Source organism: Salmo trutta, chromosome 30, assembly GCF_901001165.1.
Source record: "Salmo trutta chromosome 30, fSalTru1.1, whole genome shotgun sequence".
In the NCBI taxonomy this organism is placed as follows: domain Eukaryota; kingdom Metazoa; phylum Chordata; class Actinopteri; order Salmoniformes; family Salmonidae; genus Salmo; species Salmo trutta.
Window position 1 is genome coordinate 23425598 of NC_042986.1, and position 24367 is coordinate 23449964.

Sequence of the window (24367 nt, forward strand, 5' to 3'; positions counted from 1 at the left end):
GACCCTTTATTAACACGCGTCTCTAGAGCTGCACAAAGCCCCTCGAATGGAGGAGGTCTCGTGCTCAGGTATGATGTCCCCTTTCATTCCCCGTGCTCGCCACTCATTGGCTCCCCGGCGCTGGGGGGCTTTTGTTCTTCCCCTCCCCACTCCCTCTCTGTCTGAGCGAGTGAATGGAAATACGCACAGATGTGTTCAAACTTCTCCTGCGCTGTCGCGCAACGGCCAGGCTAGACTGTGTGGTGTCCTCTAACTGGTGGTTAAAAAGATGCGATAGCCTATCCACCTGCCGATGCCACTCTAGCCGGCGGTCTATTGCCGTGGTTCACCGGTGACCAGTCCAAGGGTAGTAGCTGTTCTCGAGGTGCAGACGGCAGCCGGGAAAGCAGCTGTCCTTTTCAGGAGGCGAGACCTTGATCCCCGGCGTCATGGGATGGATGATGCAGCTCAGTGAACCCACATTCCCTTCACTATCGTATCTCAACTCGTCTGCAGTCTAAAAATGACAGAGGCTGAAGGAGTTTATTTTTTAATTAAGGTTAGGGTAGGTAGCCTGTGCCGTTTATTACTAGGTTATATTGCACCTGCTTTCAACTGCTCGCTATGGTTATGGAAATCTCTACTGGTAGGATATTATTAATTTGTTCAGGGTGAATTTTCCATTTTTATTTAGCCTACCACTTAGGCCTATGTAGCTTTTACAAATCACATGTTGATCTATAAAAGGTGAACTGATGTGTGATTTTGTTGATCTAGAATAAAACATATATTTTGTCATTTGTTTCATAACAAGCATATGGCTGGGATCCAAGGACCACTGTCGATGTTTCTTGTTTTATGTAAAGACAAATATAATGATGATGCTTGGCATTATTTGATTTCATAGTCCTTGAGAGAGTTTAATTCTTGATCTGATTCAATGGTGAATATATGCCATTGCATTTTCTCTCGAGAAAGGAGGCTGGGGGCAACGGGGCCACCAGAGGCAGTCATAGACAACGAGAGTTAAAACAATTACTACTTTCACCTGCAAACGGCCAGACATCTCGGAGAACGCGTCAACTTACGACATGACAACAGGTGCCTCTTTGCGCACCGTGACGGACACAGAACTGGCATTGCGCAGCGGGGTAGCAGTGAGAGAAGACACCGTTTCCTCTTACCTGGTGTGAAAACGGAAAAGGTTATACATGCTTGGGCTTTTGATTTAAACATATAAAAAGGAGTCGAATGAAGGAGTGGGAGAAACTCACAGCCCGCTCCGAAGTGGATTCATCTACACCTGTACCTTCCCTTACCACTAGGTGCAGCGCGGCACCATACCTGCTACAGTAGTGTAGTTACTACACCACTCCTGTCTGTGTGTGTGTACAGTGTTTGTGTAGCTGTAGCCTGTGTGTAAGTTATGAGTATGGGTAGTTTATATTCTGCTCAGAGTGCCCACTGCACTGTATGGCTTTTTATTCCTATCTGACTGCGTTGAGGGTTCATATAGGGATGGAAGCCATGCAGTGCGCTGGGCTTATATCACGCTGGACCACAGAAGAGGACCACGGAAACAATCCCCCCAGTGCTCACCCCCCTCTCCCCTCAACTTCCTCTCCCCATGATGATCTGTCTCCTACTGCATCAAGACTGTCTGGAAATGTGTCTCTTATCAGATCACAGACAGCTCCCTGAAGTGACATAATACCTTCAGGCTCCATCATCACCCAGATGTACATCCACAACAAGAAAACATTGTGTGTGTTTGTCCATGAGGAGGTGTGTGTGCGTGTGTGTCTGTAATGTGCCACCTTGTCAAATACAGAGCTATATGTTTATATGTCTCCCTCTGCAGCTTGTTATGGTCTAATCTCACATGTTGATTTTGAAAGATGATTGTGGTTTGGCCAATGTACAATCACAACAATATCAGTCACTGACAAGTAAAGTGAATAGATGACATGTCTTGTGACTAGACTCAAACATGTCATAGTGAGATATATATAGTGATATTGAAGGGGTGAGAGGGTGGTGCATCTAGCTGTTTCATAGAACAAGTGTCAATAGTGATGACATTTACCCCTTCCTGTGCCCTCACACACACATACCGTTGGAGTCAACCAGTTTATCTCGTCTTTGGATTTTCCTGGTGCAGACCATAAATGCAAAAACCTTTCTGCCAGTTAGCACAATACTGCCACCCCCAGTAATGCACAGTGCACTGCATTTTACCCTTAGTTGTTCTTATCACAGAGTTCGTCAAATCACCACTACATATTACAATCGTGTGCACTGAGTGAATTTAACAAACAATAGATCTACCTACACAAGTCTGGAACTTGTAGCCTACTAACCACTAGTACCCTAAGGCCTCTATGTGTAGGCTTATCGGTAGGTCTCCCAAACACACAGTCTCTCCCCAAAAGAAACTCAGATCAGAACACAACCAAAAGTAATATATGGACTATTTTACAACTATTTTACCACTAATCTGAGTTTTGATGTGAAGGGCACTGCTGCCTGCAGGCCATCCCTGTTTCTTTCTCTAGGGAGTACTGATGGCACAACGGAAGTGGATGCGGATATGACGTTTTCTGAAACCCACCCACAACATTCGCCGCACATTGAGGGGATTTGATTAATCTGCACCGGGAACTCGTATAGGCGTGTTTTGCACCGGGTATTTGGTATTTAATTAGGATCCCCATTAGCTGTTGCAAAAGCAGCAGCTACTCTTCCTGGGGTCCACACAAAACATAATATAGAATGACATAATACAGAACATCATTTAGACCGGGTAAAAGTTGATTGTATTCGTTTTGGAACCTGGCTGCCTCCCGGGCGTGAGCCAGGTGCAGGTTAACGTTTATTGCCATGATTCTTGTCCTGTAGGCAGCACTGAGCGATTTCCCATTCGATAGGGCAGCTGAAAAGTAAAAATGGCTGTATTGTTAGAATTAATGCATAAAAAAAAGGTTGGTTTTTGGTCGCAGTTTAAGGTTAGGCTTTAGGGTTATCAGTGTGGTTAAGGTTACACGTAACGGGACATAGACCGGTGTGCTGCGGCTCGGTATAATCGAATCAGCCCACTGTATTATGAAATGCTTGAAAATAATCACGGTTTCTCGCACGAATACACAACCACATGTGCATGGGAAACGCAGTCATTCGTGAGTCTGTAATACTGTAAAAGCCAGCCATTATTATGAGCCGTCCTCCCCTCAGCAGCCTCCGTTGCCATTGCCAAGCGGAAAGAATCTACAGACACACCATTGAAGACCGATACAAAGAAGCTGAAGCAGGTTGCAAAGTACATAGCTGGCGGACCAAGAGCCCAAAAAGACCAAGGTATTGGTACATTTAGCCAACTAGTTACAACACTCGGCTAGCTAGTTAACACTGAGGAAATACTGATAGGAAACATCCATGGAAAAATCTGCTCTGGTTCTTGCCATTTAGCCAAGTTAGGCTACATCGTGACACTGACAACGTGACATATCTAATGTTTGGCTGCCAGTTACATGTAAAATGCTGTCTTATAATGTTGCAATTGCATCTCTCTGAGTCTGACTGCATGACTTCAATAACTCCCGCTTCAACTGTGTCACTGATGCGTTTTAATGGACCAGCATCTGTCAGATACATGTTTCCACAGATTGTATGCAGGTGCATAGTTTTGTATGGTCACCATTGTGGATCAACAATCTGTCTGTAAACATGGCTGCATATAGAAACGTGTTTTACAATTGATTTGAATTTATTTTTTGTTAATTCTGTGCAGAATTAAACTGCAATAGTTATTTACCACACAACTTTTATATAACAGTAGCCATATTCATGACCTGTCCTCATTCCTCAGATGCTTTTATAGGAGTTTAAACAGAGATTTTAGGCTAGGCAGCCATTATGTTGAGAAACTAAGGTTTTGTCTACTTTATGGTGTGGCACAAAAACAAATCAGTGGACTAGTGAAAGTTTTTCTCTCGCTCTCATCTTACAATGACCCATCTCTCCACCCCTTCAGAGAATGGAAACGGAGAAAGTTCAGAGAAAGGCCAAGCCCAAAACTACAGTAGGGGACAACCAACACCAGTACATACTTCCACAAGGCTCCAGTGAAAGAGGAGCCTACTGACATGACTCCTGAGAGTGATATCACCCCTCCTTTTATAAGAACTAGGATATACATGTATACAGTAAAGCCTGGGGGGAAAAAAGAAGAAGAGGATGAGGACAGTGTGGAGGATGAAGAATGTGGAAGGTGAGAAAGGAATGAACACTAGTTTTGCTCGTACAATGTTTGTTTACATCATATGTAGATTAGTGTTCTCTGTATGCAGGCCTATGATGGCTCCGGTCCTTACTCTGTGTGTGTGTGTGTGGCCGTGTGATATTGTTGTCTGTCCTCAGGGCTGGCTGAGCCGGTAGAGCCCCGCCCCCATAGCCTGTGGAGATAGAGATTGAGACCCTAGACATCATCCGCAAAAAGCAGAAAAGTTGAGAGATGGTGGAAGATACAGTCTGTGTATTTGTATGTACTCTTTTGGAAAATCAAGTGCTCCACCCTAGATAATACTATCAGAGACTAGGATAATTGGTCATTTTTCCAAGATGGAAATATGAATCAATCAATCAATCACCATGACAACTCTGGTGGTAAACCACATGACTCCAGGGAGAAGAGGAAGGCAGAGTTTGAGACCTACCTGCGACACATGATGAACCGCTTCAACAAAGATGTGGTGGAGGACACACAAGGTGAGCACACACACACACACACACACACACACACACACGGCCATGTGGAGTTCCTTACACCACATGTTATCTCACAGACTGATAACAGAATGACTGTCGTCCATTTTCCTCCCTAACATGTTCTCTTCTCATCTGAACACTATATTCTTACGATACCGATTAGTAACATCTCTCCCATAGGTCCACTTCGTGTCTTTTAGCCAATGGGATGTTCCGGAATCAGTTGTGTATTGAACCAGACCTGCTGGCTATCACCCTGTCTCTGCTGCCCACCCACTTTACCATGGTGGCCAAGGAACGCATTGACACTAACTACCCCTCTGGCCTGCTCAACTGGCAAGAAGGGCCTTCAATTTGTGTGTGTGACTTTAACTGTGTGGAAACCTTTTTCTCTGCTTATTCCTGAACTATGTTTACCCTTAACCTGACTCATTTAATCATACCTGGCTATGTTGTTAAGTCTATGTGTTGTTCTTTGTAATTTATCCTGTTTGATGCCATCTTTCTCTCCAGGTTTGGGGAAATGTTCATGCTGAACCCAGATCTTCCCTGTGAGGAGAGGCTGGGACCACAGGCCGTGCTGGAGAGGAGGCTGGGCAGCCTCACTGCTAAAGACCACCAGGAAATGACACTTGAGTGACATGTATCCTGCACACTGAAGGCACCTTGCAGAAACGTTTGTGCGTGTTCGTCTGTTGCATATTATTTTTTTCACTACGAATGGAGTATGTTTGTGAGGGAGGACCATATTCTTTTGAACAACTTGGGCTCTTATGGTATGACTTGTTCTCTCTAGACATAAATCAGGCCCAACTTGGTTTGGCTTGATGGGACTCAACTGAAGCCTGTTTCCTTTGTCTTACCTGCATGATGTAACTTTGACCTCTGACCCCTGCGCTTGTGTCTGTTTCCTCCAGCTGTTTCTGTTGGTGCTTAGGTTGTTGCAGCTCTTGTCGACTGCTGCTCTCTCTGCAGCCCCTGTCACTGAAGCCTACCCATCAGCCAAGAGTACAGCCTGACTGAAGGCTTTCGGGTCGTTCTACGAAATGAGTGCATTTTGCATCCCTTTGATATTTTAAGTAGAAGTTGTGCACCAATATTGGATTTCAAAAGCCTTTTATATTACATGAAGTGCCCTTTAATATAGACCACGTGGAGTATTCAATAAATCATTTTTTTTTTACATGAATAAAGACTTGCTAAAGTGCCAAAATCCCGCATTTTGATGTGTCCCTCCGTGCACCCTTTGTGAATCTAGGAAGATTTTAACCCACTTAATCCCAACATTTCTCTAAGTTGTTACCATTATTGTAAAGCCATAGTTATTTTGTTGCTTTGACAGTAATTTCTCAAGATTAATATTTATTTAAACTGATTAGTGATTCATTTACATCTGTCCCTCATTTTAAGGTCAACCCTGTTATGTGAACTGAACTCTCATTTTAATGTGGTGAAGCTATTTCTTTTAAAATATTTTTTAAACATCTAATAGTCAAACCATAGTGTAAAAGCACACAACAAACTTCCATTCCCCCTGTTCTACTACTTTGTTTGACCATGTTCTGATGTTTTGTGGTGGAAAAATGAGCAGGTCGAACATAACAACCCTGTGTTACCCATAGATAGACAGGCTAGAAATGTTTTAATGATTCCATTTGTTGGGTGAAACTTACTTTCAATTTCCCCTCCCTGTTGCACACAACAAACTTCCTGTCCCAATGGGATTTATGTCTGTTTTAAGATTAAATAGTCAACCTGTTATTTTATTTGGTACTTAATAGGCACATACTATAGATTTTTTTGATTTAACCTCTTGAGGTGGAAAAACATTTATTTATGAAGTTGAACATGTGCTCTTAATGATAAAATTAGGTGGAATCAAAAGTTATTACTCAAAGGCTACCCAATTTGTGGAACAACCCTTTTATTTGTTAGTGTGCTTGTGTTCATTGTGGTTGTATGTAAACCCTTGTTATAGTTCACAGGCTCTGTGTGTGTCCTTATCTGATCCAAATCTCTTCCTCATAGCAAGGCAGCCTCAGGTAGCCTGCCTGGAAAGAGTCCCTTGCAGAATAAACCTCCCAAAGAGATCCCCTCAGAGCCCAAGGTCTCCCCAGGGACCAAGAGACCTTAGGGGGAAGCTAAAAAAGAAAGAGTCAGGGGAGACTGAGACAGGTTTGTCAGTGGGACAGAAACCCAGTAACTCCCAAGTGCCGCAGCATAGCCTTGAAGGTGAGTTAGAAAGAGAGCAGTGAAAGGGAGGGATGCAGTGACGGGGAGGAGTTACAGCTGACCAATGAGGAGGACAGCGAGGCATCTGAGGAGCCAAAGCCATCAGGGCCAAGAAATAGAAAGGAGGCAAGAGTTCAGCTCCACAGTGGTGGTAAGTGACGAATCTGAGAGAGACATCCAGGAGGAAACAGGTGAGAATGAGACGCACATCTACACACTTTAATTTATACAGCTTGTCATATACACTCCTCTCTCTGCTCTAGCTCCAGGGGAAGTTGCTGGACAAGTCGTTACCCACATCAATAGCAGAGTTCAAAAACCATCCCCTGTACGCCCTGAAGAGACTACTGAGAAATGAAGCTCTTTAACCCCCCAGCAGCAATTCTGAGGTACTCCAGGGGAGAGCCTGTATTCCAGGTAAGCGGCACACATAACAGGGATTTTTTCATAACTGATTTTGAATATAAAGAATTAGAGGGCTGTTTTAAAATGATAAAGTTGTTTCAAAGCAGAGTTAATGGAAATGTTCTTTTTTTGGAGGTAATGTAAATGTATTATTGTGGTGTTCATAGAGATTGTGTTTGGTATCCAAAAAAAATGTATATTTTTTTGGATTGTGAAAAGTAATGAGAAATACAGTTGTACTTATTTGCATCTGGGTTATCCACCGGGACTGTATTCACGTACTACACTCCAAAGACATATTGCTGAAGGAGGCACGCACCTTCCGTCTAGGGGAGAAGCCCTACAAGGTGAGCAGGGTCGTATTCATTAGGGCACACCGTAGCAAAACCCTCACTCACTCACACACATACACACACACACACACACACACACACACACACACACACACACACACACACACACACACACACACACACACACACACACAGATGGTGATAGGTTGTTCGAATCGCTCTCAGAAGGCCAGGATGACATCAGAGCAGAAGGACAAAGATGACCTGCCTCTGCTTGGTAAATGGCAGACAGCGGAGTACCAGCCACCAGTAGCTGTAGATGGCAGGGTATGATTACTCTAATAGAACTGTGTGTATATTACAGTGTATTAACCATTGAGTTAGGTGTATGTTTGTTTTCTCCAGGTGCCTTGTAATGACTTTGGCAACGTGTTCCTGTTCAAGCCCTGCATGTTGCCAGTAGGCTGTGTCCATCTTCAACTGCCAAACCTCAAGAGTGGCTAAGAAGCTGGACATGGACTGTGCCTCTGCTGTCGCTGGCTTTGACTTCCACCATGGTGGCTACTTTCATGCTGTGTATGTTTTTCCTTGTCTGTGTGACTGTATGTGCATATTTATGGTTGTGGAATTGTTTGTTTCTGACATGTATGCTGATGTTACATAGTATGTTTCTGTGTGTTTATTTTCTAGAACGGATGGCTACGTGTGTGTGTGTGTGTGTGTGTGTGTGTGTGTGTGTGTGTGTGTGTGTGTGTGTGTGTGTGTGTGTGTGTGTGTGAGGAGCATGAGGAGATCCTGAGAGCAGCTTGGGTGGAGGACCAAGAGATCCAGAGATATAGTAGAAAGAGGTGAGTTATAGTGTGTCTGAATGTGTTTGTGAAAACACAATTAGCTCAAAGCTCACCTTTTGTAACCGCCACTTGTATTGTACAGTTGTATTTAATTAAACACATATTTTATGCAATTAATCCTCTTTATGGAGGTGTCGTGACTTTGTATTAGTTAATGTGACGACTGTTGCTCATCGAATGATTAACGGTTTATAATTGCGTGATTAAATGAATAAAGCAATGAATCAAGCAATTATTAACTCATTAACCTGGGGCACCATGGGAAAATTAGTTTTATTGAGTTTCTATTTCCCAAATTAACTCAAAGAATATCAGAATATCGATTTCACAACAGTCGCTAATTAATCAATTTCCTGTAGTCTCATTTCTGAACGTCGCATAATCCGGGAATCTGCACGGACCCGGGTCCCACCAATGACTTCGTACCACACCAATCTTAGTTGATTATTTATTTACTAGCAAGCTAAAATGATGATAACAGATACACAAAACACAGTCTAGGCTATTGATTAGGACTTAGTATAACGGGCCAACACACTATGGTGCATGTTACCCAAAATGGGGATTTAAAAGAGAGAGAAACAAAGAAAGTACACGAGAGAAATATACATTTGGGTTCATTTGTCAGCTATGCTTATTTAAAACCTAGCCTTGCCCCGAACTGCCGCTCTTATGGGTCAGAATATAATGATGTAATTACGTGTTGGAGGTCTCAAAGGGGAAACTCCGCATGGGTCGTTTAGGCTTCTCAATGGCGCAACTCTCTGGTTGTCCTCACGATGTCAGTGTCCTTCTTGGCTTAGTGGTCTGATTTCTCCCACTTTCTCTGATGGTGTCTGAGGACAGACAGCTCTGTAGCTCAGAGCTCACAGCGTAGGAATGAAACAGCGTAGATGCCACGATTCGATGAAGAGTGGAGGCTAGGTGGTTCGGCTTGAATTCACCCGCTTAGACACAGCTACTGTGAAGATTTTTTTGTCTTCAACCTTGTGTTGCGTTTTGGGGTTTGTTGACCATTCAGACCTTGGCTGCAGCCTGGGGTCACTTTAGTCTGATATGTTAATTCTTCAGTCTCCTGTCTTATACCCTCGGGTCAGAAGTGGGCGTAACTGCCTTTAGGGCAATTCTCTGGGCGTACCAAGTTAAGGGACAAGGCCTAGATTTTACTCAAATCCAATTTTAGACAACTAACTTCACATCTCATCTTTACCAAAACATTCTCTTTGATTTGGATATTTCCCACACAACGTGCAATGTATAAACATCAGGCATATACTGGGAAAACTCTTAAAGGTACAATGTTTTCATAATAACGTCATCTGTTAACCTTTAATAATAAAACAAAAATTACATACATTTTCATATTCCATCTATCGTTATGACCACCATTGTGGCTGACGGAAACCATTGTTCCAAAGTCCCTTTATTGCATGTTTAATGTTCTGAGGCCAGTTCTCCATAGTGAGGACAAAGGAATTTCTCTGTGGCCTAAGACTATCATGGGCGTGAGGGGTCATAAAACCCCCACATCTTCAGACCCCTAGATCTCTCCTCCTCTGTTGGGGGTTGAGAGATACTCTGTAGGATTGTGGTCTCCTGTAACCTGACCTGATCAGGACAGTCAGAGGTGCCTTTTTTAAACATGTAGTACAGACAATGTTTGTTATGTTAGTGCTGCTCATATTTTGTTCACATGTATCTTGTGTGTGTTTTCCAGAAGCAGGAAAAGAGAGCTGTGTCTAACTGGACTCTGCTGGTGAAGGCCCTGCTGATCAGGGAGACACTCCAGCGGTGCTATGGGAAGAAAGGCCCAACAGCCAGGGGAGGACTGGACCAACTAAAGAGCCAGAATGGGGACAGGGTCTGTCGTCTGAAGAGGAGGGGGACGAGGAGGGTGGGCAGAACACAGCTGCTGCTACACTGGCACAGACCTGGCCCCAGGACAGTGGCACAGGGGACCCAAACGGGAGAAAAGGGTCCCATTTGAGAAAGTATGTGTTCATGTTTCCAGAACGGATCAGAGCCAATATTCACAAAGTGTTTCAGTGCTGATCTAGAATCTGTTTTGCCTTCTAGATCATAATGAATAAGATTACATGGACAGGGAGGACCAGATCCTAAATCAGCACTCCTACTTTAAGACACTTTATGAATACGGGCCCAGAAGTAGGTCAGACAGACAGGTGTCATAACAACATTAGTGTTCCATGATGCTCGGTTCCTGATGTCTTACAGGAGATGTAGGTCATTGTAATCCCTGTGGACCAAGGCCCACAAAGCAGCCTGGTACAAACTCAGACCTGTACTGCTGCAGCTGGTGGAACCTCAATGTAAACTGATTTCCTTCAACCCCCCCCCCCCCCCATCTCTCTAGAGAGAGAAAAAGAAGCTGCTGGTGTGTGTATGTTTGTACGGGCACGTAAATGGGGGAGCTCAGTTGTTTGTCTCTACTCTATATTGGTAGAAATAATGTTTCTGTATCAAAAATATTTTTCACAGATTATTTGATGACAATAAAAAATGTCACACAGTATTGTTGTTATTTTACAACTGACGGAGTATTAAAAGAATGGAAATGAAAAGCAAATATTTTGGGACACATTAGTTTGACCCAAATGGAAGCGTTGCCTCAAGTTATTAAGTTGCCCACAAGATCAATTTCATTATCATCTGAGCTCAGACATTTATTTTGTGAAATCATGTTCTGTGTTATAGCAACAGTATGTTTTATCCTTGTTAAAATGATAATTGGAGCCAATCATAGATTGAGAGTCAGAGACAAGGATTACACAGGCGGTCAGGGCTTCCCATCATGAGCCAAGGACTGCCACTGAGTCACACAGCCAAGAATGCACCCTCAGTTTTACAAAGACATTAGAGCTTGGAATATATTCCCAGCCACCCAGAGAAAATAGTGGAAGAGTGTTGATTTCTGACAGAAGTTATTTAAACCAGACTGATCTCATATGACAGTGTGTTCCACATGTAGGCTATTTATTTTTTACATTGCATTACTTTTGTTCGTGCAGTCTGGCCAGAGACAGTTCTTAAAATGTCTTAATGGACTGCTCCTACTTGTTGCTAAATGTATTGGTATTAAAAGATGTGGAAATTATTTAAATATAGATTAATTTGTAAATTCACCAGAAGCTAATGTCAGACAGTCTATTTATATTTGGGTCCGGTCTTGAAGAACAGAACGTCCAATGGTTGTCATAACTGGTGACACGGAAGTGGCGTAAATTGTGAATATTCGTGTACTTCCTGTCTTCTGCTTAACTGGGGGTGCTGATTAAGAATTGGTTGTTTTGTAAAGCCAGGTTTGGCTTCAATTGCAAGGCGACCCAACGCAGTCCGCAAGGTAAGTATAGACAGCAGTACTTGGTGGGAAGGTATATGCTAACGATAAAGCGGAGTAGTTTGTTAACAAGCCCCAGATGGCCTTGTTTATATGCCGATCTCCGGCCTAGAGTGTGAGAGGCGGTTGCGAAGGGGTTCCAGCGACTCGCTAGCTAACTAGCTAGCTATCAGCTGTGGGTAATTCCAGGGTGGAACAATGGCACAGCTGTTTTTCTACCTCGCCTAGGTCTAGCATATCGTATTTGATGGATTATTAATATATTGAGTTGGAAAACTGATTTTGTGTTAACTCCCAGTGTATTGCTATATTGTTATCTAACGTTAATATGTAGCACCCAAAGTGAGGGAGAGTTGAAAAAACCTCTAATATAATCTTTAAAATCAAATGGATACGGAACTATTTAAGAAATAAGGCTTGCATTTAGAATATAATCCCTAATTAAATATTCCAGCAGATTGGTGGTCTAGAGATCTTACTCAAATGCAACGGTGATGTGGGTAAGATTCCTATTACGCTTTCTAACTAAGTACTTCTAACTTGGAACCAACTTTTCCCCACATAGATATACAGTACCAGTCAAAAGTTTGGACACATTTTACTCATTCCAGAGTTTCTTTATTTTTACTATTTTCTACATTGTAGAATAGTAGTGAAGACCTCAAACTATGAAATTACACATGTGGAATCATGTAGTAACCAAAAAAGTGTTAAACAAATCATTTTATTTTAGGTTCTTCAAAGTAGCCACCCTTTGCCTTGACAGCTTTGCACACTCTTGGCATTCTCTCAACCAGCTTCACCTGGAATGCTTTTCCAACTGTCTTGAAGGAGTTCCCCCATATGCTGAGTACTTGTTGGCTGCTTTTCCTTCACTCTGCAGTCCAACTCATCTCAATTTGGTAGAGGTCGGGTGATCTCATGCAGCTGGTTGAGAGAATGCCAATCATGTGCAAAGCTGTCTAGGCAAAGGGTGGCTACTTTGAAGAATCTCAATTATAAAATATATTTAGATTTGTCTAACACTTTTTTTGGTTACTACATGATTCCATATGTGTTATTTCAGAGTTTGAATGTCTTCTATTATTTTACAATGTAGAAAATAGTAACAGTAAAGAAACCCTTGACTGAGTAGGTGTGTCCAAACTTTTGACTGGTACTGTACTTTCTGGAATAATAAAGACATAAAATACAAAATTAAGTGTTTCCAGAACTGGTTTGACAACAGCGTTATATGGGTTAAACAATTGTTGAATAATGATGGACAACCATATGATTATCCAGAATTCATGAGAATGTTATGTTCTTTTAGGAGAATATAACAATACTCCAAGTGCAACTGTTGAGGATTTTGTAGCCTCAATTCAGTTAGAAAGAATTGGCATTTTAAACTATATATATGTAATAATATATATGTATGTATGAAAACTCTAAGATGTTACTTGTATGGCAGCCCCCCGCACCTCTCTGATTCAGAGGGGTTGGGTTAAATGCGGAAGACACATTTCAGTTGTACAACTGACTAGGTATCCCCCTTTCCCTTATTCCTTCTGCTAGAATATACTGGAATGCAGCCCTAAGACAAGTGAACTGGGACAGTCTCGTTGTTGTCTGGCAAATATTGTATATCTAATAAGGTGAAAGAAGTATCATTCAAACTCATTCATAGAATCTACCCTGTAAAGACCTTTATTATACACAGATTCAAGATAGCTATTGATAACATGTGTATTTTGTTGTTGTGACCCAGAGACTCTTGACCATTTATTTTGGGACTGTTCTTATGTCAGAAGATATTGGAGTGAGTTAGAAGATTTTAAAATAAACTACTATTAATGTTAATTTGAAAGACTCTGATATTATGTTTTATTTTGTTCCAAATGATATGGACCCTGATTTAACTTTCATTTTTAATTTATTTTTAATGGAAAAATGAAGTGGGTGGAGAACAAACCCCTTTTCATATCGTTTAACATAATTTCAAAATAATGTTTCAATTATATCAGTAATTGATATAATCTACACTCCCCTAGTTACATTTAGTTGAAAGTGAGGTATTTGGACCCATATTCCTAGAACGCAATGACTACATCAAGCTTGTGACTACACACTTGTTGGATGCGTTTAGGTTGTTTAACATTATGTTGTGCCCAATAGAAATGAATGGTAGATCATGGAGGCATCCACCTTAATGTAGAAGTGTTCAGAAACAAGTTAGATTTTTATGTGCAATAAGGGACTCCAAAGTGACACTACATTATTTAACATTCTTTTCTATTGGGCACAACATAATCCAAAACGCAACCAAACAAACTGCAAATCCATTCAACAAGTTGGTAGAAGAGTGACAAGCATGATTTGTTTTGTCATTGCATGCTAGGGATATGGGACCAAATACTAAACTTTTGACTAAATGTAGTGAATTTGGTCAAATTCCTATGACGCCTTAAAATCTGGGGGGGACTATTTACATGAAAGTGCATTCATTTCTAAACAGTAAAACATCTGTTTGAAAATACCCTCAAATTAAAGGTGACATTCTGTACTGTCGCCTCATCTAAAACATTTGATATTAAATCCAAAAGCTGTAGTATAGATCCAAATGAAGTTTAGGAAGTGTATGTAAAGTTACGACTGTCACCCTGCATAAGTGTCTATTTATAGCATGGAGGGAATGCAAACAAGCGTCTGGAACTGACCTGGGGCCAGGTCGATTTTGCAAGTCACATATTCCAACTCCTGGCTGCCCACTGTGGTGATCTTATGGCTTCATGTTATTGCCGCATACGTGCATCACACCCTGTAGCACAGGATCAGATATCTGAGAGAAACCTACAATCACAACACCGCCAACTACATCAAGGTGCTTTTGAGATTGTAAGTCATTAATTAGTTGGCTAAATAATCCTGTTTTTGGTTATTATGGCTAGCTGGACTCTGTCACACACCTGCTCCTGTCTACTTTCCTACCAACTTGTCTGTACTGTAAAACACTGTCATGTAGCTAATCTTTTAAACTGCTGCATTAAGCTGCTACTCATGCTTTGTATCCCACACGTGTTTACTTACTGTTTGTCTAATGTACAGTACAACTAAAAGAAAGTCCTAGGGGTAATGGAAGATCTGAAGAGTAAATCTGAAGCTTTGGTTGGAGAGAAGCTTTACCGGATCGTTACTCAGTGAATCACACAAGTGGCTGGGTATTAGAGCAGACTGCTCTGTCTTGTACTCCAGTCAAGTTCTCTCTCTGCACAAGTTACATTGATCTAAGTACGGAATATTTAGATGAATGAACACCATGCCTGGCAAGCCATCTCTCCTCCCTGACCCAGTTCTTCTAGATCATAGAACTTGATTTCCTTATAAATCTCTTTTAAAGTAACACTCAACCATTATCAGTTTTTTTGCAACAGCTAACCCATTATCCTTTTTCCCCTTTCATCCCTCCCTCCCTCCCTCCCTCCCTCCCTCCCTCCCTCCCTCCCTCCCTCCCTCCCTCCCTCCCTCCCTCCCTCCCTCCCTCCCTCCCTCCTTTTCTACAGTTCTTTGTGTCCTCTCAGACCATCCACCTCGTCGGTTCCTCATGAAAGACGGGGAGTGTAACTTCTTCTGCTTCTTCCGTTGCTGCTGAGTGGTGTCGGGCTAGTCTGTGGAACCGTGTTCTCTGGGAGCTGTAGTTCCCCCGGAGGCGCTGACGGCCGGAGAGCTGTCAGTCAGTCCCAGAGAGAGAGGGAGAGGGAGAGAGAGAGAGAGAGGCTCTGCCGGGGAATGTCTGTGGACATGAACAGCCAGGCCTCTGACAGCAATGAGGATGACTTCGGGATCAACTCGGAGGAGGAGGACGATGATGACGACGGGGGGGACGATGAGGAGCAGGGGGACATAGTGGACTACTACGACGGCGTGGCCGGAGACATGGAGCAGCAGGGGGCTGACTCGTTTGACCCAGAGGAGTACCAGTTCACCTGCCTCACCTACAGTGAGATCCAGAAGGTTCTCTGCAAGGAGGTCAACAGTATCGCCGCCATCCTGAAGGTTGGTGTTGGGCTTGTCTGTGGGGTAGTTGTTACCATTAACCACAGATCTAGGATCAGATTAACATTCCCTCAATTGTAACCGTAACAGGTGTGAAAATATCTGACCCTAGGTTAGTGGCCATGCATGATTAATTCGCATCAGAACGGGTGTACTTCAGCCCAAATGAAATGGGGGAACTGAAAAATCTGACCATATTAGTGGCAGGGTCACATGATATCTAGGTATATGAGTTCCTTGTCGTTTCGGTCTCAGTAATTATCAGTTTGAAGAAGTATGTAAATGAAAATGGTTGAAGATGAGGGTGTGCAGCCTGCTGGGAACAGCTGTGTTGATACGCTGCCTTCTCATGCTGCTCTCTCCCTCCTCTCTGGACAGGTTTTACCTGCTGTAGCCAAATTGGTCCTTGTGCATTTTCACTGGCAAGTGTCACAAATACTGGACAGGTAAACGCACACATGCATTGTCATACTCACTCATTTGTATTTTCATACACATGCATAGCAAATATTCTCATATACTGGTACTAATTCTATTTCTGATGCCCTCATTTTTATTTTGCCTTTCAGATACAAGTCCAACTCATCTCAGTTGCTGTCTGAGGCCCAGGTCCAGCCCAGCAGCACCTGCAGATCAGTTCCTGTAAGAACTAAGAGTGCTCTTTTGTCTTAGTGAGTGTGTCTGTAATGTATTTGGGTAAAGTTAAAGGTGGTATCTGGAAAGGCAAGGCGACTCAATGTTCCAGTTGTATAGGTGTTCTGAACTAAACACCAACTAAAAGGTCACTGACCAGATATGGCACTTGGGCCACTATTTGAGAATCACTGGTATGTAATATTGGTATGTTTTAATGTTTTGTGGGTCTCCAGACCCCTCAGTCCCTCCAGTGTGGGGTGTGTCTGCAGCTGGTTCGGAGGGATGCCCTGCTCGCGCTGCCCTGCCAGCACTCCTTCTGCAAAACATGTTGGGAGCAGCATTGCACTGTACTCGTCAAAGATGGGATGGGAGTGGGTAAGCAGCACTGCACTGTACTCGTCAAAGATGGGATGGGAGTGGGTAAGCAGCATTGCACTGTACTCGTCAAAGATGGGATGGGAGTGGGTAAGCAGCACTGCACTGTACTTGTCAAAGATGGGATGGGAGTGGGTAAGCAGCACTGCACTGTACTCGTCAAAGATGGGATGGGAGTGGGTAAGCAGCACTGCACTGTACTCGTCAAAGATGGGATGGGAGTGGGTAAGCAGCACTGCACTGCACTGTACTAGTCAAAGATGGGATGGGAGTGGGTAAGCAGCACTGCACTGTACTAGTCAGATGGGATGGGAGTGGGTAAGCAGCATTGCACTGTACTAGTCAGATGGGATGGGAGTGGGTAAGCAGCACTGCACTGTACTAGTCAGATGGGATGGGAGTGGGTAAGCAGCATTGCACTGTACTAGTCAGATGGGATGGGAGTGGGTAAGCAGCACTGCACTGTACTAGTCAGATGGGATGGGAGTGGGTAAGCAGCACTGCACTGTACTAGTCAGATGGGATGGGAGTGGGTAAGCAGCACTGCACTGTACTAGTCGGATGGGAGTGGGTAAGCAGCACTGCTAGGGATGATACGACCTGTCAGTGTTAAGTCAGGAGCTGGTTCTTCCTTTGAAGGGAGTGATGTGGTAGGCTTTGAAGAGGACCCCTGGTGGGATATTTATTTACCAGTATTTGATAGCCTTTATGTGCAATCAAATTCAGATGTATTTTTACCTTTTAGATGTTTTGGTAATACATTCAAAACGTTATGCATGTGTTTCTCCAGATCATATTTTTTTATGCTCTTGTGTGTATGCATCATCTTCAAACGTTCAAATGACGTGTGTGTTTGTCTGTGTGTTTGTCTGTGTGTGCAGGTATCTCCTGTATGGCTCAGGATTGTTCCCTCCAAATGCCAGAGGACTTTGTGCTCCCGCTGCTGCCCGGTGAGGAGCTGAAGGACAAATATAGACGCTACCTCTTCAGGGACTATGTGGAGGTACAAGTCTTTGCATGTCCCTCTGGTGGTCTGTCTGGCTGCTTGTTGGTGCTTCCCACTCTGTCTGTCTGCCCTCTTTCTGTTAGTCACTCCCAGTTTGGCTTTCTCTCACTGCACCTTTTGTTCTTGGGACAGCAAACAGTGAACAACCACACTGTCCGCATACACTGCTTTAATCATTATTTTTTACAATCACTTTTCATTTCTGTCATTCAGCTAGTGTGTGCATGTTTATCAAGTGCTCTTTAGCTATTGAACATGTCTGTAACAGTGGGTACGGCCCAGTCAGTCTCTAGGCACTGCCGGTAAGACCCAGTCTCTCTCCCTCCTTCAGAGCCACTTCCAGCTGCAGCTGTGTCCAGGGGCAGACTGCCCTATCGTCATCCAAGTGCAGGAGCCACGGGCCCGCAGAGTACAGTGCATCCGCTGCAATGAGGTCTTCTGGTGAGACACGCACAGATGCCCGCACATACAGCTCTTACTCACAGATGCCCGCACATACAGCTCTTACTCACAGATGCCCGCACATACAGCTCTTACTCACAGATGCCCGCACATACAGCTCTTACTCACAGATGCCCGCACATACAGCTCTTACTCACAGATGCCCGCACATACAGCTCTTACTCACAGATGCCCGCACATACAGATCTTACTCACAGATGCCCGCACATACAGATCTTACTCACAGATGCCCGCACATACAGCTCTTACTCACAGATGCCCGCACATACAGCTCTTACTCACAGATGCCCGCACATACAGCTCTTACTCACAGATGCCCGCACATACAGCTCTTACTCACAGATGCCCGCACATACAGCTCTTACTCACAGATGCCCGCACATACAGCTCTTACTCACAGATGCCCGCACATACAGCTCTTACTCACAGATGCCCGCACATACAGCTCTTACTCACAGATGCCCGCACATACAGCTCTTACTCACAGATGCCCGCACACACAGCTCTTACTCACAGATGCCCGCACATACAGCTCTTGCTTACAGATGCCCGCACATACAGCTCTTACTCACAGATGCCCGCACATACAGCTCTTGCTTACAGATTAATGCACAAGGTGTCAAATAATATGCATCATGTCAGATGCATCCCTGCAGATGCCCTTTTTAATGTTTCTCTCTACACCCGCCCTCAGTTTCAAATGCCGGATCATGTACCACGCCCCAACAGACTGCCCAACCATCCGAAGGTGGCTAACCAAATGTGCAGACGATTCAGAGACTGCCAACTACATCAGTGCACACACTAAAGATGTAAGACTACACACACACACACACACACACACACACACACACACAATTAAAGTAATTGTGATTTTCCAATATTTTCCTTTGCTTTTGTACATAATTATTTATTTATTTCACCTTTATTTAACCAGGTAGGCAAGTTGAGAACAAGTTCTCATTTACAACTGCGTCCTGGCCAAGATAAAGCATAGCAGTTCGACACATACAACAACACAGAGTTACACATGGAGTAAAACAAACACACAGTCAATAATACAGTAGAAAAATAAGTCTATAAACAATGTGAGCAAATGAGCTGAGATAAGGGAGGTAAAGGCAATAAATAGGCCATGAAGTAAATACAATATAGCAAGTAAAACACTGGAATGGTAGATTTGTAGTAATGTATAATGTATGTATTTTTCAGTGTCCTAAGTGCAATATCTGCATTGAGAAGAATGGAGGCTGCAATCACATGGTGAGTGAGGACGGAATCCAGCATTATCTCAAGGTTATGCCAACTATGGGCACGTTGACATTTGTATTAGTGTTCTCGAAATCTCTGGCACTTTTTTTAAAGGAATTTCAAACTATACATGTTCTTCATATTGTCTCTATTTAATCAGGCTTTAAATGAATCAGACAGCTAGCTAGACAACTGCAGGACAACCTCCATCTTATGAAATCAGAATGATTCAAATACAATTTGCCCAATTAGAATTCCCCTTAAGAGAGAGACTGCTTACTGCTTTCTTGCCGGGCTATAAGCTGAAGATTTCAGTAATGCTTTTGCTCCTGTCTTTATTTAGACCAGGCACTTTGAAATACTAATTGATTCTAAAGTCATTGAACGATATTCTCTGTAATGTTAGAGCTGCTATATGACTGATGTTGCGTTTCCTCTGTCTGTTTCAGCAATGCTCCAAGTGCAAACACGGTATGTATCCAATTATACGGCTACTTACAGCTTTACACCTAATTAGCTTTCCTTCCGATCATCATTTGTCAGTTCAACTGACTGCAGCCATATGTAACCCATTTTGACATCCATATCATATTGTTTTTTTTACTAATGTCAGCATCACTGTGTGTGTAGACTTCTGCTGGATGTGTCTGGGGGACTGGAAGACCCATGGCAGTGAGTACTATGAGTGCAGTCGCTACAAGGAGAACCCAGACATCGTCAACCAGAGCCAGCAGGCACAGGCCAGAGAGGCCCTGAAGAAATACCTCTTCTACTTTGAGAGGGTGAGATGCATAAACACAAACATGCTACTATCACTGACAGGAACATATGACAGTCAAACTTCTGCTCACACTATGAGTATTATGTGGAATTAAGTTAACCTTTCTGAAGTATCAAGCTGTTTTAATGTAAATAGATTACATTAACTACATCAAATAACTGTGCGTTGCCAGAGTAACCGTGTCAATCAGGTGGTTTGTTTAGTACTTGGCGCCATCAGCACCTGTAATGTCAACCAGAGCCAAATAAAATATTATATTAATACATACTGTGCACTTTCAAGGGTAGTATATACATGCATGTTCCTCAGTCACACATACTTACACAGAAGTAGTCGTCACATTCTCTTGTACTTCTAGGTACTTTTAGATCATGGGAACTCAATCTCCCATACATGTGAAATACCTCTTATGTTTAAAAACAAATCTGTGAATGTTACAAGCAACGACACCATGTCAAATGAACACTGAGATCCATCTCAGAATCACCCAGAACATGCTATAAGTATGTGACTTTCTTGAAGATATGTGTCGTGTTTTATTTTATTCCATTTTGTCTGTCATGTTTTCTTACTGTTTCTCCAGTCTGTGACCGTGTGTTTGTCTCTCTAGTGGGAGAACCACAATAAGAGTCTCCAGCTGGAGGCTCAGACGTACCAGCGGATCCAGGAGAAGATCCAAGAGCGGGTGATGAACAACCTGGGCACCTGGATAGACTGGCAGTACCTGCAGAACGCTGCCAAGCTGCTGGCCAAGGTACTACTGCCCCTGCCTGCCTCAGTCACACACAAAGGAAAAAACACACACATTAACACGGGAATGTATAGGGCTTTTCACACTACAAATTAGTATGTAACCGAGGCAGCACAGTTTGGTTCAGGTTGGCATTATGGTGTGAAAGGAGTATCTGTGTTCTTATTTGACCTACTACACTGTACTTAAACCAATAGCAAGTCATGCTTATCTCTTATCTGTTTGTCCCACAGTGTCGCTACACACTGCAGTATACTTACCCCTACGCCTACTACATGGAGTCTGGTCCTCGCAAAAAACTGGTGAGAATCCTGTCTTGTTCTGTGTGTGTCAGTAGTATAAGCTAACAAAGGCTTACTAAGCTATATTAAATATATCTAGTCAAATGCTAATTATCTATATTATAATACCGTATGCCACTTAACTGCGTTGGGGGATCTCCCCTTACAATTTAGCACTGATTTACAAGGGGGGAAAGCACGTCGTCCTGTTAAATGCTACTGGCCATTTTATATTCCGCTGTGTTTTGTATTTTTGTTTATTTTCCCGGTTTTTGTGTTTTCAGAATGTTCGTTGCTGTGGGAGATCGTGCTGTCACAATGCATATGATGTAGGCAATTGTAGGCCAATTTGGAAACTGTAGAATGACTACATTACCCATAATACTCATTTACTGACCATTCCAAATTACCATGGCAATTATGCTGCGTTCAGTTGCTAGTCGGGAACTAAGAAACTCATAAATTTGACTTGGAAGCTCGTTGTAGAAACAAACTGTTTCCCACTTAAGTACCAGAACCAACCAATAGGACGCTCTATGCAAATAACTTGCATTCATTTGAACTCGGAGGTTCCGAGTTTCCGATAGCACGTGAATGCAGCATTATGCATCACAATAGTGAACCAAGGCATTTATTCATCACAATAGTATTTATATTGTGTAGGGCAGGCCAGTAACCTTTGCAACCAAATGATTTTACTGTGCCTGGCCGCATAGACTTATGGTCACACAAGGTGCCACCTGGGGATTCAAAAGTATTAAGTATTCTAATTATTTACATGGACACAATTGCTTTAAAAGAGGGGAATTCCACTCACATTTTTAAAGCTTTTATTTAGAAAGATTATAAATGACAAGGGGATACAGAGGTAAAGAGAGGAGAAAATGAGGGTCAACTTGTCTCTGGTGAGGAGTCACATATGTGTTGAGAGTTACCACTCAGCCACGGCTCTGTTCACCTACTTAAATTTGTAACCACATTTTCAGTATTGCACACACAGGATGACATTTAGCAGTGAGCAAAATAATAGCTTATTAGCAGCATGAATTTATGCTTTGCAGAGGGGTTATTGAGTGAACGATTCTGTGACGGTTGCAGTCCACAAAGATGAAATTGAATTGATCAGATCCATAAATTAACTGGCAGGGTGCCACTAGTTGCTGATGTTACTTATGACATATCAAACATGCTGTCTGAAATGAAAGTGTTTTTCTATCCTATTCAGTTTGAGTACCAGCAGGCCCAGCTTGAGGCAGAGATTGAGAACCTGTCTTGGAAGGTGGAGCGAGCAGACAGCTATGAGAGAGGGAGTGAGGGGGAGCTGAGCGCCAATGACCGAGGGGTAAGAAAGAGGGGGGTTTGGGAGGTTTGTGGGGATATAGAGGTTTCCAGATTGGGACTTGCATTGGCTGGGAGCACAGGGGAGTTGAGAGGTATTGGCATGTCTTGGGAAATCGGAAGGACCCAAAAATTTTTGCAGCGTATTAGTTTATTAGACCATTGTGTGAAGAATTTAACTCCTTCAGTCATTCATGACCCTCTGTTCCTCTCAGGATCTGGAAAATCAGATGCACATTGCTGAGCAGAGGAGACGCACGCTGCTGAAGGATTTTCACGACACCTGAAGTCTCCATCCTACTGCAAAGCACCAACAGTCCCTCCTTCATCCCTCCCTCATTAAGTGCTCTATTTGTCTGCTACAGGGTCTCTGAATGGCACGGTCCCCCCCCCCCCCCCATTTAGATCTGTCAACACCACATTCATACACACTACACCATGAAATGAGAAAGCATGCGCATGCTCGCGCGCGTACACAAACACTCTTCAGAAAATAAAACAAATTCTTAATTTGCCTCCCACGCGGTCCCACCATCCTTCTCTTTTTCTTTCTTCTCACATTGTTCACCTTTTTCTGGAAATGGCTGTTGATAGTTAGATCGTTTAAGAAACAGAACATTTAAAAAATGCTGTAATTTTCAACGGTTGTACATTAATACAGAAATAGTTACAGAGTTTTTAAAACAGATTTTGTTTCTTGTGTATTAATTATCACACCAATGCCTGTAAGAGTTTGCAAGAGAGCAGAAACACACTGGCACCCAGGCTAGGTTCACCAGCAGTGGTATGGTTGACTGCAAACTTTTGCTGATAACCCTTACACTCAGAGAATCTGAACTTCAGGACTCATTTTGCTCAGATTACAGATCACATACTCAACACTTCAGATGTGTTAAGTTCTGACACCCTCTGACCTTCCAACACAAACAGTAGGCCTCCGCAATGCATTCATTTCGACACAGCCGTTTAACAAGAGCTTCAGCTTAGTCACTTCTTATTCTGATCAGTCTGCTATGTCCAAATATAGGCAGCATCATATGCCAGATATAACTGGTCTAATGCCCTCCGTCCTTTTACGTGTGCATGCCACTTTATAGTGGGAGGTCCATAAAACTTAAATAGGGGAGCTCACAAGGTGACATAATTCACCGCGCCCTCTCGAGTACACTTGATGAACTGCAAGATTTTTCAAGCATAGGGCGGAGTTAGGCCCGGTTCCGGAAATGACGCATGACTGGTTGGAGGGACTTATTTGTCGTGACGGAAAAAAGGTGGTCTGACGAGCTGGTGGATGGGAAGTTCGGCTCTTTTTACTGACTCGGATCTTTTCGAGTCGTTCAGTCAAAGAAATGAATATTTCGTTCGAGTCAGTGCTGCCCAGAGCCCGCAGGACCCCCTACCGGCGAACGATGAACTGAAAACTAGAAAGAGTCATGATTCTACTACGCGCTCGTTCACATGTCCTTCACCATAGGGGGCTTATTGGCTATAGAGGTGCGTGGGTAAAATCACTGGGGAAGACTAGACGAAATAAAGGATTGGATGTTTTTTATTTTCTTGGTCATTTTT

At 43.1% G+C, this 24367-nt stretch overlaps 1 protein-coding gene and 1 long non-coding RNA gene across 9 annotated transcripts; both read left to right on the forward strand.

Annotated features, from left to right (window-relative positions):
* The first annotated feature begins 1527 nt into the window (after positions 1-1527).
* On the forward strand, positions 1528-11055 carry LOC115168299 (uncharacterized). Of its 7 annotated transcripts, none has more exons than XR_003870650.1 (7): positions 1528-3333; positions 4010-4246; positions 4396-4743; positions 4924-7727; positions 7899-8249; positions 8364-8521; positions 10242-11055. It is a non-coding gene; the product is annotated as an uncharacterized LOC115168299 (long non-coding RNA). The 7 variants fall into 7 exon arrangements; XR_003870649.1 differs by having other exon boundaries at positions 4924-7392; positions 8079-8249; XR_003870651.1 differs by having other exon boundaries at positions 4924-5423; positions 5661-8249.
* A 695-nt stretch (positions 11056-11750) lies between these two features.
* LOC115168301 (E3 ubiquitin-protein ligase ARIH2) lies at positions 11751-23486 on the forward strand. 2 transcript variants are annotated; one of them, XM_029723450.1, is made up of 16 exons: positions 11751-11885; positions 15425-15917; positions 16296-16363; positions 16487-16559; positions 16787-16928; positions 17810-17931; positions 18266-18375; positions 19091-19208; positions 19609-19659; positions 20097-20118; positions 20278-20429; positions 21039-21182; positions 21413-21481; positions 21745-21789; positions 22686-22802; positions 23014-23486. In XM_029723450.1, the coding sequence occupies exons 2-16, from the start codon at positions 15651-15653 to the stop codon at positions 23083-23085; spliced, it is 1572 nt and encodes a 523-aa protein (XP_029579310.1). In that variant the 5' UTR covers positions 11751-11885; positions 15425-15650; the 3' UTR covers positions 23086-23486. The 2 variants fall into 2 exon arrangements, with proteins under 2 accessions (XP_029579310.1, XP_029579311.1); XM_029723451.1 differs by lacking the exons at positions 11751-11885; positions 21745-21789 and having other exon boundaries at positions 15651-15917.
* The last annotated feature ends 881 nt before the right edge of the window (positions 23487-24367 follow it).